We start from the raw sequence: 15,744 nt of genomic DNA, 5'->3' as shown, positions 1-15,744 counted from the left end.
CCTCGGATGAAGGGTGGGCGAGCGGGGCAGCGTCGCTTGGCAAGTAAGATGCGCCCGTTGTCTTAAGTCCTGTTCACTCTGGGCCGGAGCGGGAGAGGGTTGCTGGTCAGGGTTGAACAAACAGCTGCCTGGGGGAAGCCCTGTGGGTGCTGACGACTGTAGGGCAGACATGCCCACGTGGCAGACCACGTGGTCGATACCAGCTCGGGAAGGTCTCTAAGTTTTAACCATCTGCTTTTGCAAGTTGTAGAAGGGCTGGGTCCAGCAGCCGACACGCACCACTCTGTCCCTCCTGAAGGCCCTCTGGCCCCCACGCAGGCCCTGCGCCCAGCCCACCCCGGCTGAATGCAGTAGTGTGCACAAATGCCGCCCGAGTCCAGATCCCGTGTGCAGCCCCCAGTGCGTTCTGCACCCTAAAGTAACAGCAGGGCTGCCGACTTCTTCCCCAGATATGGTGGGCTTTCGATGTTGGGGGCGGCCCGTTCATCCTACAGCAGAGCATTCATTTCTCTGGGCTGTAGTCGGTCTCCTGGTGACTCGTGGGGCAACACTGGCCGCTCCCTCCCCAGCTCTCCCTCAGAGCATCCTGAGGGCCAGGGTGCGGTCTTGCAGCCCCTCACTCACCCAGGATGCAGGGCCACGTCCACTTCTCCCACCTGCACGATTGGCCGAGGTCCGGCTGTATTACAGCCTGGCGCCATCACAAACCAGAGCCCGTTATCGTGGTTACATTAGAACCTCCATCTTTGCGGCCTCGCTTAAGAGGGTCCTTGTGCTGCACCTGGTCCGAGAACAGTCTGCCTCCTTGGACAGGCTGTTAGGTCGACGTCGTAGCTCTGTGTGTGGATCATTCCCTAAAAAATTGCTGCAGTGGAGAGCAGTGCAGAGTCGGTCCCCAGCAGGCAAGGGGCTGGTGGGCAGTGAGCTGAGGGTGGCCACGTCCTTGGTGCCCGCCTGGACGGCCGCCTTCCCGCCCTCACGTTCCGCAGCCACTCCGGGGACACGTTCTCTCCCTTCCCCAGCCTGAGAGCATCTGGGGGAGCGTGGTCCTGTGACAGGTGAGGAGTGGCCAGGGCGAGGGGTGCACGTGCCCGGCCTGGCCTCGCCATGACCGCATGGCTGTGCCCAGGGAGCCGGCTGAGGCTGGGCGAGGTGGCGGGCCCAGGGTGACCGGCCTTTCCCTGCTGTCTCCTCCCCTGCAGGTGCTGCGGGGTTGGGCCCAGAGATGGGATGTGGCGCCTCGTGGGGAGAGCAGAGGAAGCCAGGGCCTCCCCCCGCCGCTGCTGTGACGGCCAGTGAGTGAGCAGCTGGAGGATGTCCACCACCACGACGGCCGCCCCCACGGGGGTCCCGGCGGCCCCGGGCCCTGTGAACCCGCCCCCGCCGGAGGTCTCCAACCCCGCAAAGCCCGGCCGCAAGACCAACCAGCTGCAGTACATGCAGAACGTGGTGGTGAAGACGCTCTGGAAACACCAGTTCGCCTGGCCCTTCTACCAGCCGGTGGACGCCATCAAGCTGAACCTGCCCGTGAGTGGCCCCCTCCCTGGGACCCCTGCCCTTCTGTCACCCCGACTCCTGGAGGCTGGCCCCTCTGGCCCGGGCAGAGGTGGTGCTGGGATGTGGCCAGTCCTGTAAGCCAGGCACAGCCCAGGCTTCGGGAGCCCAGTGTCCGGCAGAGGACAGCCTGGGACACGCAGTGACCAAGAGGCAGAGAGGACACTTAGGGGTGTGGGGGGGCTGTGGGCAGCTGCCTCCAGGTGGCCTTGTGGGTGGGAGCAGGGGGAGCCGGAGTCGACGGGGATGGGGCTCAGGAGGAGAGGGTCACCCGTGCCTCCGTCCTGTGCCCGCACCGCCCTGCAGTGACGTGTCTGCGCGTGAAACCACGCGCTCAGAGCGGGCGAGGCCCGCTTCCCCAGGGATAGCACCCCCGCTGCGTGCCCCAGGCGGCCTGACCACCTGATGGCTTTCTTCTCTGGCCCGGAACAGAAGAACCCCGAGCGCTGCAAGGGGTAGCCAGCGGCCTGGGCCCTCCGTCCCTGGGCACCAGGCACCCTGGGGCCGAGTCTGGAGTCTGGGGAAGGGACGTGGCTCCACGTCCAGAGCACAGACCCGTGCTGGGTCCACACACAACCCAGTCGGCTGAGAGGCCTGGCAGGGCTGTGTGCTGGCCGAGTGCCACCCCAGACCTGGCAGCCACCTGTCCTGAGGCGAACAGGAACTTGGCCCGGCCCCGGCTCCGCGGGACGACTGCCTTGTGCACCGTCGCCACACCTGGAATCGCAAAGATCCCTATGCCAGAGCCAGTGGTGACGCCTGTGAAAAATCTCTTTTCCTAGGATTATCATAAGATAATAAAAAACCCGATGGACATGGGGACTATTAAGAAGAGACTAGAGAGTAATTACTATTGGAGTGCAAGTGAGTGCATGCAGGACTTCAACACCATGTTCACAAACTGCTACATTTACAACAAGGTGAGGGGACGCAGGCGCCCCCACGCGGGGGCCCGGGCCGGGAGGGGGTGCCCGCCCCGGGTGGGCCAGGGCAGACCCCAGGGTGGGAGAGGGCGCCCGCCTGGGGGTGGCGCTGTGCAGCGGCTTGAGCGCAGGCCGGGCTCAGCCCTGGTCTGGCCGTGGTCCCCTTGAGGGGCTCCCACTCGCTGCATACTGAGCGGTCACCTTGCGTGGACCACTCCTGCAGGGAGACGAGAGGTTAGAACAGCCTCTTCAGAGGGAACCGTTGCACACCAAATGCTTTAACACGTCCACACCCGGGGAGAGAGGGTAGAGGTCAGTGGTGGAGCACGTGCCGAGCACGTGTGAGGTCCTGGGTTTGGTCCCCAGTCCCTCCATTAAAAAATAGACAGTAAATAAACATAATTACCTTCCGTGACCCAAAAGGAGAAAAAAGACTTAAAACGTCCACACTCTTGGACCCAGAAACTCTACCTCTGGAAACACTAAAGGAATCGGTGCGGGCCTGTGCCTGTGCGGGGAAGGTCCCAGCACCTGCACACACAGCGGTCGGAGGTGGGCCGAGCACAGTGTAACGCCCCCTCACAGCCGCCCACGATGACGCGGAGCGCTGGTGACGAGGGAGGGCGTCTGTGGGGTGGTTCTCAGCGGGAGGAGCAGACGAGGGAAGTGCCGTAGGTCCTGGTTTTGTGGGTTTTCTGTTTAGGGGTGATCTGGAGTACTGAGCTGCAGTCTCTTTTTTTCCCCGCATGATGGGATGAAGAGTGCGTTTTGAATTCTTCTGAGAGTTTCCATGTTAAAATATGTTCCTTTTGGCCTCCCTCCTGCCCCACCAGCTCTCCTAACGAATTTCTAAAATAAACATTTTTCAGTGGGAAGGGTAGAGCTCAGTGGTAGAGCGCATGCCTAGCATGCACGAGGTCCTGGGTTCAACCCCAGCCCCTCTATTAAAATTTGTCATCATAATAATGAACTAAACCTGATTATGGATAAATAAGTAAGTGTTTTTCTCGAGCTGCTGTCAGCGCTGTCTGCTGCAGACACACGGCTCCTTTCCAGCTCGTAACCCCAGCTCTCCCCTGTCTTCAGCCCACAGATGACATAGTGCTAATGGCCCAAGCCTTAGAGAAAATTTTTCTGCAGAAAGTGGCCCAGATGCCCCAGGAGGAAGTGGAATTATTACCCCCTGCTCCAAAGGGCAAAGGCCGGAAGCCAGCTTCGGGAGCCCAGAGTGCAGGTAAAGGGGTGGGCCGGTCCAGGCTTTCTGGCCTGGTGCCCCAGCAGGTGGGCTGGGCGCTGACCACAGCACCCCTTCTGAGGGGCCCTCTGCGCCCTGAGCTCCGTCTCCCCATTTGGGCAGTGACAGTAGGTGCTCTGGGAGCTGGGCCTCCGCTGTCGGGCCCGCAGGCGTCCTGGTGGTCTTGCTGCCTCTGCCTTGGAGCCTGCTCTGGGGAGGGGACCTTGTTCTGGCCATGTCCCTGCTCGGCTCCTCCCAGCCCCGGCTCTCCCAGGAGCCACGCGGTCCCTTGTCTCCTCCTAAAACCTTGCCTGTTCTGCACACGTCATGCTCCTTGCGACATGTCAGGGAGCCCCGTGGGGATCAGGGTTAGCACCAGGAGCCCTGCGGTGGTCTTACCTGGTCCCGGAAGCCAGAACAGGGTGCATGCGATGGAGGCTGACTGGCGGCCCAGCCCTGGAGAGCGGCCGGGATGTGTCACGCTTTGTAACGGGGCTGTGGCTGTTCCGTGGCTCCATCGGGTCACTCGGCTGGTCTCCTGGAATCTGAGTTAACCCCTGGCTGCTACCGAGCAGGCTGCCTGGCCTGTCCGGCTCACTTCGTCGTTCAGACCAGGGGTGGGGTCTCAGGAGGAGGGGCTCGCTCTGCTGGTGCCCGGTGCTTCCTGGCTGGAGGGGTTGGTCGCAGAAGCTCCCAGAAATGCCTGGCAGAGCCCAGCCAGCTCAGCCCTGTCCCTTGTCTTCAAGGTTCACAGCAGGTGGCGGCCGTGTCCTCTGTGTCCCCAGCCGCTCCCTTCCAGAGCGTCCCCCCTGCTGTCTCCCAGACGCCCGTCATTGCTGCCACCCCTGTGCCAACCATCACCGCGAATGTCACATCGGTCCCCGTGCCCCCGGCTGCTGCCCCGCCGCCCCCCGCGACGCCCATCATCCCCGTCGTCCCTCCCACGCCTCCCGTGGTCAAGGTGAGCGTCCCCAGGGCGCGACGCCGCTGGGGGTCCTGGATCCAGGCAGGGGTGGGGCTGGCAGGGGGAGCGCCACCGCTTCCCCCAGGGCACCGACCGCTCGCCGGGTACTTGGCATCTGTGACTCTGGAGTGGCTCCTCGGTGCCCGCGAGGCGGGCCGTGGTTCCTGACACGGACGAGGAGCCCGAGGCCGGAGCTGCAGGTCACACAGCTGGTGAGGGCGGCTGCGCTTGGACCCCAGCTTCTCTGGCCTCTGCAGCGCGTGGGTCCAGGTGGGAGGGCGCGGAGAGCAGAGGTCGCGGCCGGGCCCTGCAGACGCTCGCACTTGGATTTCCAGCGGTCGGCGTGGGGAGGGCGGCGGCCTGCGCCCCCGCCAGTGTGAGCCCACAGCCCGCTCCCCGCTTGCTGGGAGCTGTCCAGGCAGGGCCCGCCCCGCTGGGGCTGCGCTCCGAGTGGGTGCTCGCTGCGAGGTCTGGGGCCAGCGAGGACTGCCGAGCCGCCTGCTGTGGGCAGGCCCCGGGCCGGCCACTGACGTGTGTCGTCTTCTCCGATTTGACCCTCACAGCGACCCTCTGGGGCAGACAGTATTTCCCCCATCTTTCAGATGACGATGCAGGCGCCCAGAGGGGTTAAATGGCGCCCCCCAGGTAAAATGCCGCCTCTGCCGCTTTCCCTACCCTGTGGCCGTCACTGCCTGTATTTCGGGCGGCGCCTGGCCGGGCCGCCCCCCTCAGCGCCCAGCTGTCTCGGAGCATGTCCCGTTTGCCATGGCCGGATGAGCCCCGGGGCCTCTGTGGCACGTGCTTGGCCTCCCGTGGGCGCCCCTCAGTGTGTGTGGGAGCTGGCTCGTGCCCTGCCAGCCTGGGGGTGGCGGCTTGGCTGGGGCAGCGACCATGGTGGCGTTCCAGACAGCAGAGGTCTGGGGACTCGGGGCTCCCAGGGCTCCTCCCACAACCTGAGCTGGTCTTGGGGTCGCCCTGAGCCCTGGCTGCAGAACAGGCCCCGGCGGCTAGAACCCCCAGGCACGAGACGTGCTGTCACTCACCGGACACGTCCGTGTGAGCGTCTGCCCTGGACACCCACCCACGGAGGGCTCCCTCAGGCGTTTCAGTGTTTCCTCCTGTGCGGGCAGTCTCTCTCCCACTCCGCTGCCTTCAGGGTCCAGTCCAGACCTGCCCATACACTCAGGCCCCAGGAGTCCTTGGTCCCAAACCTTGTGCTGCCGCCTGCGTCCCCGCTGCCCCCGCCCCGCCGCCCGCATGCTCTTCCGGAGCCCCTTGTCCTGCAGCCAGCTTTGAGGCCCTCATCTGGGATGGACCCTGTGGCCTTTCTGAGCAGGGTTCCTCTCATCTCTGCTGTCCCTGAGCCCGAGTCCCACAAGGTGGCGATCCTTGGTCATGCTGGTCCCTGAGCCTTGGCTCGACCGGGCCTGGGTGCTGGCGGGGTGCAGTGGGCCGCGTGTTGCGCCTCACGTCGCTGGGGTGGTGAGCACCCACCGTGACTGCAGGGCCTGGGGGCTCAAGGGAATCTCAGGCAGCCCAGGGGTAGCTTCAGAGTCCAGCCTCACCACCGCCAGCTGTGTGACCTCAGGCCGGCCGCGGGGCCCCCCTGAGCCTCGGCATCGTGTGCGGCGCGGGGCGGCCGTGCATGTCGTTGCTTCGCTCGGTGCCTGGAGGTGGTCGGCACTCGGGGGCGTTGCTGCGGCGCTGCTGGTCCTGATGGCGGGTGTGGGTCCTGGGGCTCACTGTCCTCTCGCTGTCACAGAAGAAGGGCGTGAAGCGGAAAGCGGACACCACCACGCCCACGACGTCAGCCATCACCGCCAGCCGCAGCGAGTCGCCCCCACCGCTGTCGGACCCTAAGCAGGCCAAGGTGGTTGCACGGCGGGAGAGCGGGGGCCGCCCCATCAAGCCACCCAAGAAGGACCTGGAGGATGGCGAGGTGCCCCAGCACGCGGGCAAGAGGGGCCGGCTCTCGGAGCACCTGCGGCACTGCGACAGCATCCTCAAGGAGATGCTGTCCAAGAAGCACGCGGCCTACGCCTGGCCCTTCTACAAGCCAGTGGACGCCGAGGCCCTGGAGCTGCACGACTACCACGACATCATCAAGCACCCGATGGACCTGAGCACCGTCAAGGTACGGGGGCGCTGGCCGGGCAGCACCTGGCGTGGTGCTGGCATCCTTTGCGGGCCCGACCGCCGGCAAACATGGCCTCAGGGCTGCCCGGGGCCCCGGCTCGGGCCTGGCAGAGTCACGGAGGAAGGTCCGCTCTGCCCGCCGGTCACTTCGTCTGCAGCTTCCTTGTCATCTGTTCTTCTTGAATCCGCATTCATTATTTCGTCTTATTTCCATTGTAGTGCGTTTGCCTGTCTCTGTAATGCCAGTCTAGGAGGGGCTCTGCTCCCTCACTTAACAGAAGCGGGCCCCGGACGTGGAGGTGTCAGAGCTGAGACTGTTGCCCAGGCCTCCCCGTTCCCGGCCAGGCTCTTCTTGCCCCGGGGCTCCTCCCTGGTCCTTTGCTTCGGGTCAGGCAGTGCTTGCAAGCAGAGGAGAGAGCCTTGCCGAGGCCGCGATGAGAGAGTGGGGCTGCGGTTAACTAATCTGGGGCAACGCTGGGCTCCCACAGGTCTTCCCTGAGCTCCCACATTGGGCTCGGGCCCCGGTGCAGCTGTCCTCTTTCCGCCTGGCTCGGTCTCTGGCAGTCAGAGGCATGCCCCTGGCTTAGGGCCTGGCTGACCCTGGAAAGGTGCCCCCATGAAGGGGGACGTGATCTGTTGCCATCACTTGGGTCTGGGCCCTGAACTGCTGGTCTCTGGCATTCTGCCCTGTGTCCCAGGACCACCACCCTGGGGCTGAATCTCGTAGAAAGTCTTCCCTCCCCCGAGGGGCGGGCCGGGCCGGCCATCCAGAGCAGTGGCTCCTGGGAACTGGCCGAGTCAGGCGGGCCCGGCTGGGCTGGTGACCCAGCAGCGTCCTCACTGTCTCTGACCCTCATCCTAATTGTGAGGGCGGGGCGCCGGCTTCCTCAGACACGCTCAGTGCTGCTGGGGCCCCGCCCGTCCTGGGAGCCCAGGAGGGGCAACTACATTTTTTTTTTTTTTCCCGTTTGTGTGAGTAAAATACAGACATTGGGTCATAAAAATCCAAGCAGAGCAGAGGCAGGTGGAGGGGAGACCTCACCTCTGGTGCCGTCGGCCCCTCCTTTCCAGAGATGATTTGAGCTAATGGTTGGGTCCATCTTTCCTGATTAACCCCTGACTCAGGCCAGTTCTTCTGGACAAGGTTTTGACCATGGGGCAGCGGTACTCAGGCTCCCAGATACACCAGGAAAGTGACTGGTGACCAAATTAGGACTGGAGTCCAAGAATTTCACGGAAGTTGAGAGTCTCAGGTGCCCGTTTGTCCTCCCTGGCTGAGTCACCCTTGAATGGAGAGGCTGTGCAGAGGGCCGGAGCCAGGCAGCCACAGTGCCATTGGAAGCTCTCCAAGGGCCAGAGAAGGGAGGTGTGTTCTAGGCTGGAGAGGCTGCAGGCCCTGGAGTTGGGGCACTATCAACGCCTCCATCAGGTCCGGGGTTTTGTCAGTCTCGGTGCAAGTGAGACAGGTGGCGGGGCTCCAGCAACGATGTCCTGCTGCAGCGAAGCAGGGCCCTCAGGGGCAGGGGCACCTCATACCCCTGACAGGAGGTGAGCTTTGTGTGAACCCGTCCAGGCAGGGGGAGCTCAGTTCCTTGCAGGCAGTCTGCCCTGATTGCCAGCTGGTTCTCAGTGTCTGCCTCGTGGCGTCCCTCGCTGGACACACTCTGTCCCCTGCATGCAGCATGCCTGTCACCAGCTTTTCCCGGTGGGGTTGCTGGGACCATCTGCTGCTTCTGTGAAGGCAGGCTGGCTCCCAGCACCTGGACTCTCAGGAGGGAAGACATTAGATGTCTCATTCCCTGAACTGCGCAGGTCCCCCCAGGTTGGTAGAGAGCAGGTTTTCACCAGATGTTCCTCAGTGCCCCACAGCTCCTGCATACAGGGACTGTCGTGCGTGGAAAGTCGCCCCAAGCGTGGAGCTGGGAGCTCTGGGTGAGGACAGGGTTGGGTGGTGGCCGTGGGGCCAGGACTCCTGGGAGCACCTTTTCTTTTCACCCAGGGTGTCTGTCTGTCTGTGGGGTCCCAGACCCCACTCCAAGCCCTCCAGCCCCCTCTCTGCTCCTCCCTGGGCTCCTGGACAAGGTCTCAGGCTGGCCGTGGCTGTGGCCGTGCAGAGGCCCCGAGTCGGACGTGCGGGGTCAGGCGGTGGCCTCACACCCAGGGCTTGTGTGTTGCAGAGGAAGATGGACGGCCGCGAGTACCCGGACGCGCAGGGCTTCGCAGCCGACATCCGGCTCATGTTCTCCAACTGTTACAAATACAACCCCCCCGACCACGAGGTGGTGGCCATGGCCAGGAAGCTGCAGGTAACCGAGGTGCTCCGCGGGGCCGGGCTTCTGGCGCAGGTGGGATCAGGGCAGACACCCAGGAGAGACACAGGGGTCACCGAGAACATCCAGCCTGGAAGGCGTGGGGCCTTGTGGGGTCAGGGGGCCTCATCCCCAAATCGCGTTTCTCTTTGGTGGCGGCTAAGTGGCAGCTGGGCCCCCTACCTGCTTCCCAGGGACGTGGTGGCGAATGGGCCAGTTTCAGCCTCCCAGGCGCTACAGGCCTGGGTAGCGGCAGTGAGCAGGCGAGGATGGCGGCGGTAGGGCGGAGACAGAGAGAAGGCAGGTGTCTGTCTCCCTGCACTTCGCTGCAAGCCAGGGGCCCGCGATTGCGAGCCCGCCGGTGCGGCACATGGGTGCTGTGCTGGGTGATGACTGTGTGCAGCCTGCCCGCAGCTCTCCTGGCGACAAGGCGGACGGCGTGTGGGAGAAACGTGAGGCCTGCTGGGAAGCGCAGTCTGGCCTGCAGTGGCGGGACTTGGTGTCCGTGCACACAGATCTCACACACGGGCTGTGTGTGTGCATGTGTGGGGTCATCTGCCAGAGCCTGGGGGCTGCCACGGATTTTTACCTGGGTCAGTACACGGAATCTGTTCTTTATTCTCTTTGCAATCACCTGGGCTGTTGCCTTGATAAATAAATAACAGCACCTCTGTTTTAAACATGATACACTCGGAAGACGTTCTTTTTGGAGGAAAGAGTGAAAAAGTGGATGGACACCCATCCCGGTAGTTTTCTTTTCAGAGGCCCCAGGAGGTTTGTTCCACAAGCCATTCCCAGCTCCCTCTCAGGACCCTTCTGGAAACCCCACGCAGTAGCTCAGGAGCATCCCTTCAGGTCCCGGCCCCCGGCGGGGTTGCAGGAGGAGCCTCCTTCCCTGCCTTGGTCCTGCCGACCTGTCTTCCCTTCTTCGTGCCCGTGGGCCCTGCCGCAGGCCTTTCCCAGCTCTGGCTGCTGTGCGCTGTCCCTGCTGGGGAATGTGGCAGAGAGTCCCAGTGGTCCAAGTCCACCAGAGGAAGCCCCCAGGACCCAGGTTGTGTACCGAGACCATACCCACTGGGTCATGAAACCAGAGGGCTTTGCCAAGCCCCGCACAGTCATTGCTCTGTGACACTCCTGAACCTCGTAAATTGCTTTGTAAAGAAACCAGGTGGCGCTGGGGGCGGAGTCCCCAGGCCGGCAGCTCTGACTCTGTTCCCACAAAAGGTGGTGTCCGCAGTGCAGCCACAGAGGCTGGGGTCTTCACTGCTGATGACGATTTAGTAATTGCGTGGCCGGCCGTGTAAGTCAGGCTCGGGCTAGAGCCCATCGCTGCGGCGGCCACCAGGTCGGTGCCCTCAGGGGACCTTCTGCCCAGAGGAGGCCAGGCCGCAGCTCTGTGTGGCAGCGTAGCTCTGAGACGTCTTTATACCAGGAGGGGATTGTGGGGGCCCAGATGCACAGTAGGGTCTTTCAAGAGCGGGACACCTGATCAGTGGGGCTGCAGCGCATGTGTGTAAACCAGGTGTACGTGGATTCAGGCGTGTAAGCTCGGCAAAGAGAGCCTCCCTTCGCAGCCACTCGTCCCATCTGCGGTGAACCTGGGCCAGCAGGGGATGGGGACCCTCGCCGAGCATGCTCCCAAGGCTGCGAGGTGCTGGCAGTTTTGATAGGACTGCTTCTTGAGCCAACTTTGGGACCTAACTCAAAGAGCGAGAGGGGCTGCTGCAGTAGGTCACAGAGGAAGGATGCAGGAAGGCATGGGCCGGCTCCCAGATCCCGTGGCTGGGCCCAGGAAAGGGGGTCCTGGGAAGGCCCCCTCGCTGTTTGGCAGAAGGTGGCCGCCTCGGCCTGGATGCTGAAGGACACACAAGTCTCCTGCCGGAGGTGTGCATATCCAGCCAGAGAGCTTGTGTGCTGGCTCCTTGGAGGCTGTGTCTGGCCGTCAGCCCTGTGTTCCCTGCCCCAGGACCGGCACTCAGTGCCTGGGGAGGGAGGGTGGGACAGAGGGCAAGCTGGGGGTGGCCCAGTCTCCCCGACTCAGAGGGGCCGCCTGTGGGTGTCCAGGACCTCAGGTGGCCCCTGCTTTCCCACAGGACGTGTTTGAGATGCGGTTTGCCAAGATGCCCGATGAGCCGGTGGAGGCGCCCGCACTGCCCGCCCCCGCGGCCCCTGTGGTCAGCAAGGGCACCGAGAGCAGCCGCAGCAGCGAGGAGAGCTCGTCGGACTCGGGCAGCTCAGACTCGGAGGAGGAGCGGGCCACCAGGCTGGCGGAGCTGCAGGAGCAGGTGGGCGGCCGGGGCTGGGGGCCGAGACAGGACCATGACCCAGTCCTGACCAGCCCTCGACCCGAGGTTTGCTCTGGTCACGGCCCCCCCCCCAACAAGTCACCACCATCCTTCACCATGGGGGAGGGGACCCAGGGAAGGCGTCAGCTCTGGGGGCGCCCTCAGTAGCGCCTGCAGGCCTGGGGCCACGTGAGCCTGACTATGTCGGGATGTCCCTGGAGTCCTGGGTGCCACGCCCTGCTCCAGGAAGTTCAGGGAGGCACCTGCAGAAGCCGCATCCTGGCTGGCCCCAGCAGCTGGTTACACTGAGGTGGGCCGGGCGCCGCGGCTCCTATGGGAACGAGGGTGTCCTGCCTCAGCCTCTGCCCACCTGTAAATCGGTCCTCCCTATCCTCTTCACTCTCCTAATTTGCAAAATGGGACCAAGAGGGGCTTGATTTCTGGGGCCTCCCGCAGGGAGGAGACCGCAGAGTAAGGTGGGGCGGAGCCTTTGAGCTGGGCCGCGTCAGACATGACAGTACAGGGACGAGGCCCCCGGGGGGCAGCCGTCGGGCCGGGGGCCGCCCACGCCCTCGGGGGGCTGCTGGAGTGAGCAGCACGTCCCGCACATAGCACGCTGCCAGCCGCACAGCAGGCTGGGTACGGGCCAGCGGCTGCCCACGGGCGACTGGGGAGAATCGCCTTTGCGCAGGCGTTCAGACCTCTCTCTAGAGACCCTTGCTCATCTGGGAAATGAAAACTAGGAAGAAGGACAGAGCTACTGTGTACCAAGTCCTTCCGGGGTGCCCGTCCTGGCAGGGAGACCGGGGCCCCGGGGCTCCCCGGCCCCCTCCCTGCACAGCAGAGGCCGCCCCGGGGCGCCCCCTCAGCCGCCTGTGTCTTGCAGCTGAAGGCCGTGCACGAGCAGCTGGCCGCCCTGTCTCAGGCCCCGGTGAGCAAGCCAAAGAGGAGGAAGGAGAAGAAGGAGAAGAAGAGGAAGGACAAGGACAAGGACAAGGACAAGGACAGGCACAAGGCCAGGCCTGAGGAGGAGAGGAAGGCCAAGGCCGCCCCGCCCGCCAGGCAGCCCCCGCAGAGGAGGGCGCCCGCCAAGAGGGCCAGCAGCACGACGGTGGCCGGCAGGTGGGCGCCCTGCGGTGGGAGGGTGCCCGTGCGCAGCCCGTGCCCCGGTCCCGGGGCTGCTACAGGAGACGGGCCGGGGCTGCTGGCCCTTGTCATGCCCGCCTCGTGGAGAGGTCTGGGGACCAGGGTCTCTGCTGGGAATGCTGGGCTCTGCAGGGCGCCACCCAGCCCACTGTGGGGCCGGCCTCCATCACAGGCACGGGAGCGGTCACACTGCCTGGCGTGGACCTCAGTGTCTCGAGGCTTTGGGGCAGTTTCCTGATCTGGGCTCGGGAGTTTCCTGTGGGGGGTCTGGGGCTCTTGGCACTCCGTTCCCGGCTTAGCTGGTGGGCAGAGGGTCAGGTGGTGGGATCAGGCCTTGACGCACAGTGAGGCCTCTGGTCCCCATGACCTTTGCTTTAGCTCCTGCCGTGGCCAGGCGCTGGCCCAAGGAATGCCAGCCACAGACCAGCAGGGACGACAGAGGGAGGTGAGGGCAGTGAGGGAGGCATTCAGGACCGGAGGAGAAGGAGGGCTTCCTGGAGGAGGGAAGCTGCACAGAGGATCAGGATGGGGTTCCAAGAATCAGGAAGAGCAGGCACAGAGCCATGGAGACCAGTAGATTGTATTCCTGGTGGGAATTCAGACAAGGTCAGCCCCGCGGAAGAACAGAGGCCGGGCCGGGAGGAGGGGCGGCGAGGCTGCCGAGGTCACCGGCTCTGTCGAGGTGTCTGCGTCCTGTTCTCCGAGCAGATGCAGGGGATTCATGAAACGTCTCAGCTGGAAGCGGCTGGGCCTGGCCCGTGTGGGGGATGGGTTAATGGAGGCAGGATTGGGCGGACGGTTCCTCCCCTTTGGAGGTTATTGGGGTCACAGAGGCAAGAGAGGCCGGTGCAGCCGTGGGGGTGGAAGCGTGTTGCTTTGAGAGCCGTTTGTGAGGTGGAGTGGACAGGCCTTGGTGCTGGAAGTCAGAAGAAGGGCACACGGAGCCACCAAGTGGGCAGTGAGAGCAGTCGGAGTTCTCTCCTCCCTCCCTCCCTCCCTTTTGGACGGGGAGACAGGAGTCAGGTTTCCTGTTCTGCCTCTGGTTTTGGTATCAAGAACGAGTTGGAGTGTGTTCCCTTCTCTTCTGTTTTCTGGGCAGGTTTGTAGATTGGGTGTCAGTTCCAAGTGTTTGATGGAGTTCACCAGTGAAGCTGTCTGCGCCTGGAGTCTGTGCTGTTGGAAGGTTTCTAACCACAAATTCAGTCCTTTTCGTAGATACAGGCTGGTCAGGTTACCGGTTTCTTCTCCAGTCAGCTTTGGGGTGCGTGCACTGCTCCTCACCATGGGTTTGTGATGCTCCCTTGTCCTTCAGCGTCTTCCGGGTCTGTCGGGATGTGTCCTTCGTCCCTGGTGTTGGTCGTTTGTGTCTTTTCCTCAGTGAATCCAGAGAGAGGTCGGTCAGTTTCATTGGTCGTTCAGAGAACTAGCGTTTGACTTCACCGGTTTTTCTCTTTTCTTTTTCTTTAATTTCTGGTCTGTCTTCTGACGTTTCCCTTTCTTGATTTGGACTTAATTGGTTTTTCTTTTTCTAGCTTGTTGAAATAGAAGCTTAGATTATTATTGATTTCAGAACTTTAAAAAAAAATACTAGTATCTTAATGCTATGAATTTGCACCTAAACGCTGCTTTAGCTGTATGGACCCCACAAATTTGACATGTTGTGGTTTCATTTAGTTCAAAACGTTTTTCAGTTTCCCTTCAGGCTCTCCTTGACACAGGTTATTGAGAAGCACATTGCTTAACTTCCAAATATCTGAGGCTTTCTTCCAGATGTTTTCTAGTTACTGGTTTCTAGGATCAGAGAACATACTTTGTATTTTTCAACTGGTTAAGATTCGCTTAATGGCCCAGAATGTGGTGTGTCTTGGTGAATGTTCCATGTGGACTCGAAAAGAATGCATATTCTCCTGCGTTGGATGAAGTCTGGTATAAATGTCAGGAGGAAAAAAATCTTAAAAACTCTAAAAAACAAAAACATGTTAATTAAGAATTTGGTTTGGTGGTGTCGTTGGGGTCTTTTCTGTTCTTGCCTGTTTGTTTCATTAATTACCGAGAGAGAGTGGCTGAATTCTCCACCTATAGTTGCAGACTCTCTGCTTCCCCTTCGTTGTGTCAGCTCTTGTCTATTCTGAAGCCTGGCTTCAGCTGCACACATGCAAGGACTGTGGCATCCTGGGTCAGTGGACCGTTCGGTCGCTTTGCAGTGCCCCGCTTTTCCCTGGCGATGCTCTTTTCCTGAGGCCTCCTTTGTCTGAAATGGTCACAGCTACTGCGGTTTTCTTTCGAGTGGTGTTCACGTGGCACAGCCCCCCGTCTTGTTACTTTTAACGACTCTTGTCATTATATTTAAAGGGGGGCTTGTGTAGACAGCGTGTAAATTGGGTTTGGTTCTCATCTGATCTGACCACCCTTTTCTTTTAATTGGTGTGTTTGGACCATTTATGTTTAACGTGATTACTGATACGCTTGGATTTCCATCTCCTGTTCTGTTATTTGCTGTCTGTCCGGTTTTTTTTTTTTTTAATTATTTCTTTGTCCCCTTTCCTGCCTTCTTTCGGGCTATTTGAATATGGAGTGAGTTTGACCTGTTGAACTTGTGGTGCCTGTGGGGTTTTGAGGGGAGCTGACTGCCACGGTTGTTTCCTGGCCCAGGCCTCCCCGAGCCGGGGGCGGCCTCTGCGTGACCTCTCGCTGGGTCCTCCACGTCCCTGAAGACACACGTGCAGTCTCCAGGCAGTGGCCTGGCTTCTCTGTTGGGGCACTGCTTTGAGCTGCCCCTTGGTCGGGGAGCCTTGTCCTGGAGGGGGAGGGCCTAGGGCAGGGCTCGGGGGCTTCAGCCGATGCCCCCTGCCTTCTGTCTCAGACAGCCGAAGAAGGGCGGCAGGCAGGCGTCGGCCTCCTACGACTCGGAGGAAGAGGAGGAGGGGCTGCCCATGAGCTACGACGAGAAGCGGCAGCTCAGCCTGGACATCAACCGGCTGCCGGGGGAGAAGCTGGGCCGTGTGGTGCACATCATCCAGTCCCGGGAGCCCTCGCTCAGGGACTCCAACCCCGACGAGATAGAGATTGACTTTGAGACTCTGAAACCCACCACTTTGCGGGAGCTAGAGAGATACGTCAAGTCTTGTTTACAGAAAAAGCAGAGGAAGCCATTCTGTAAGTTGTCGGGGCAGAGCGTCGCTGCAGCCCCTCC

The 15,744-nt window shown here is 62.0% G+C and overlaps 1 protein-coding gene across 9 annotated transcripts in view; it reads left to right on the top strand.

Annotated features, from left to right (window-relative positions):
- The window catches only part of BRD3 (bromodomain containing 3), a 35,461-nt gene that overhangs the window by 13,447 nt on the left and 6,270 nt on the right, over positions 1-15,744 (top strand). For 5 of the 9 annotated variants that reach the window (XM_074362622.1, XM_074362623.1, XM_074362621.1 and 2 more), the window contains 9 exons: positions 1,203-1,527; positions 2,337-2,474; positions 3,564-3,711; positions 4,458-4,672; positions 6,438-6,809; positions 8,989-9,117; positions 11,214-11,471; positions 12,292-12,527; positions 15,415-15,707. In XM_074362622.1, coding sequence (XP_074218723.1) covers positions 1,315-1,527; positions 2,337-2,474; positions 3,564-3,711; positions 4,458-4,672; positions 6,438-6,809; positions 8,989-9,117; positions 11,214-11,471; positions 12,292-12,527; positions 15,415-15,707 — 2,002 coding nt within the window. In that variant the 5' untranslated portion in view covers positions 1,203-1,314. Of the gene's footprint in view, positions 1-95; positions 1,059-1,202; positions 1,528-2,336; positions 2,475-3,563; positions 3,712-4,457; positions 4,673-6,437; positions 6,810-8,988; positions 9,118-11,213; positions 11,472-12,291; positions 12,528-15,414; positions 15,708-15,744 lie in introns of those variants that run through there. The other 4 variants (XM_074362628.1, XM_074362629.1, XM_074362625.1 and 1 more) reach the window with 3 other exon arrangements.

Source organism: Camelus bactrianus, chromosome 4 (genome assembly GCF_048773025.1).
Source record: "Camelus bactrianus isolate YW-2024 breed Bactrian camel chromosome 4, ASM4877302v1, whole genome shotgun sequence".
In the NCBI taxonomy this organism is placed as follows: domain Eukaryota; kingdom Metazoa; phylum Chordata; class Mammalia; order Artiodactyla; family Camelidae; genus Camelus; species Camelus bactrianus.
Note: the sequence above shows the minus strand (reverse complement) of the source record. Positions and strands in the feature narration are given on the sequence as shown.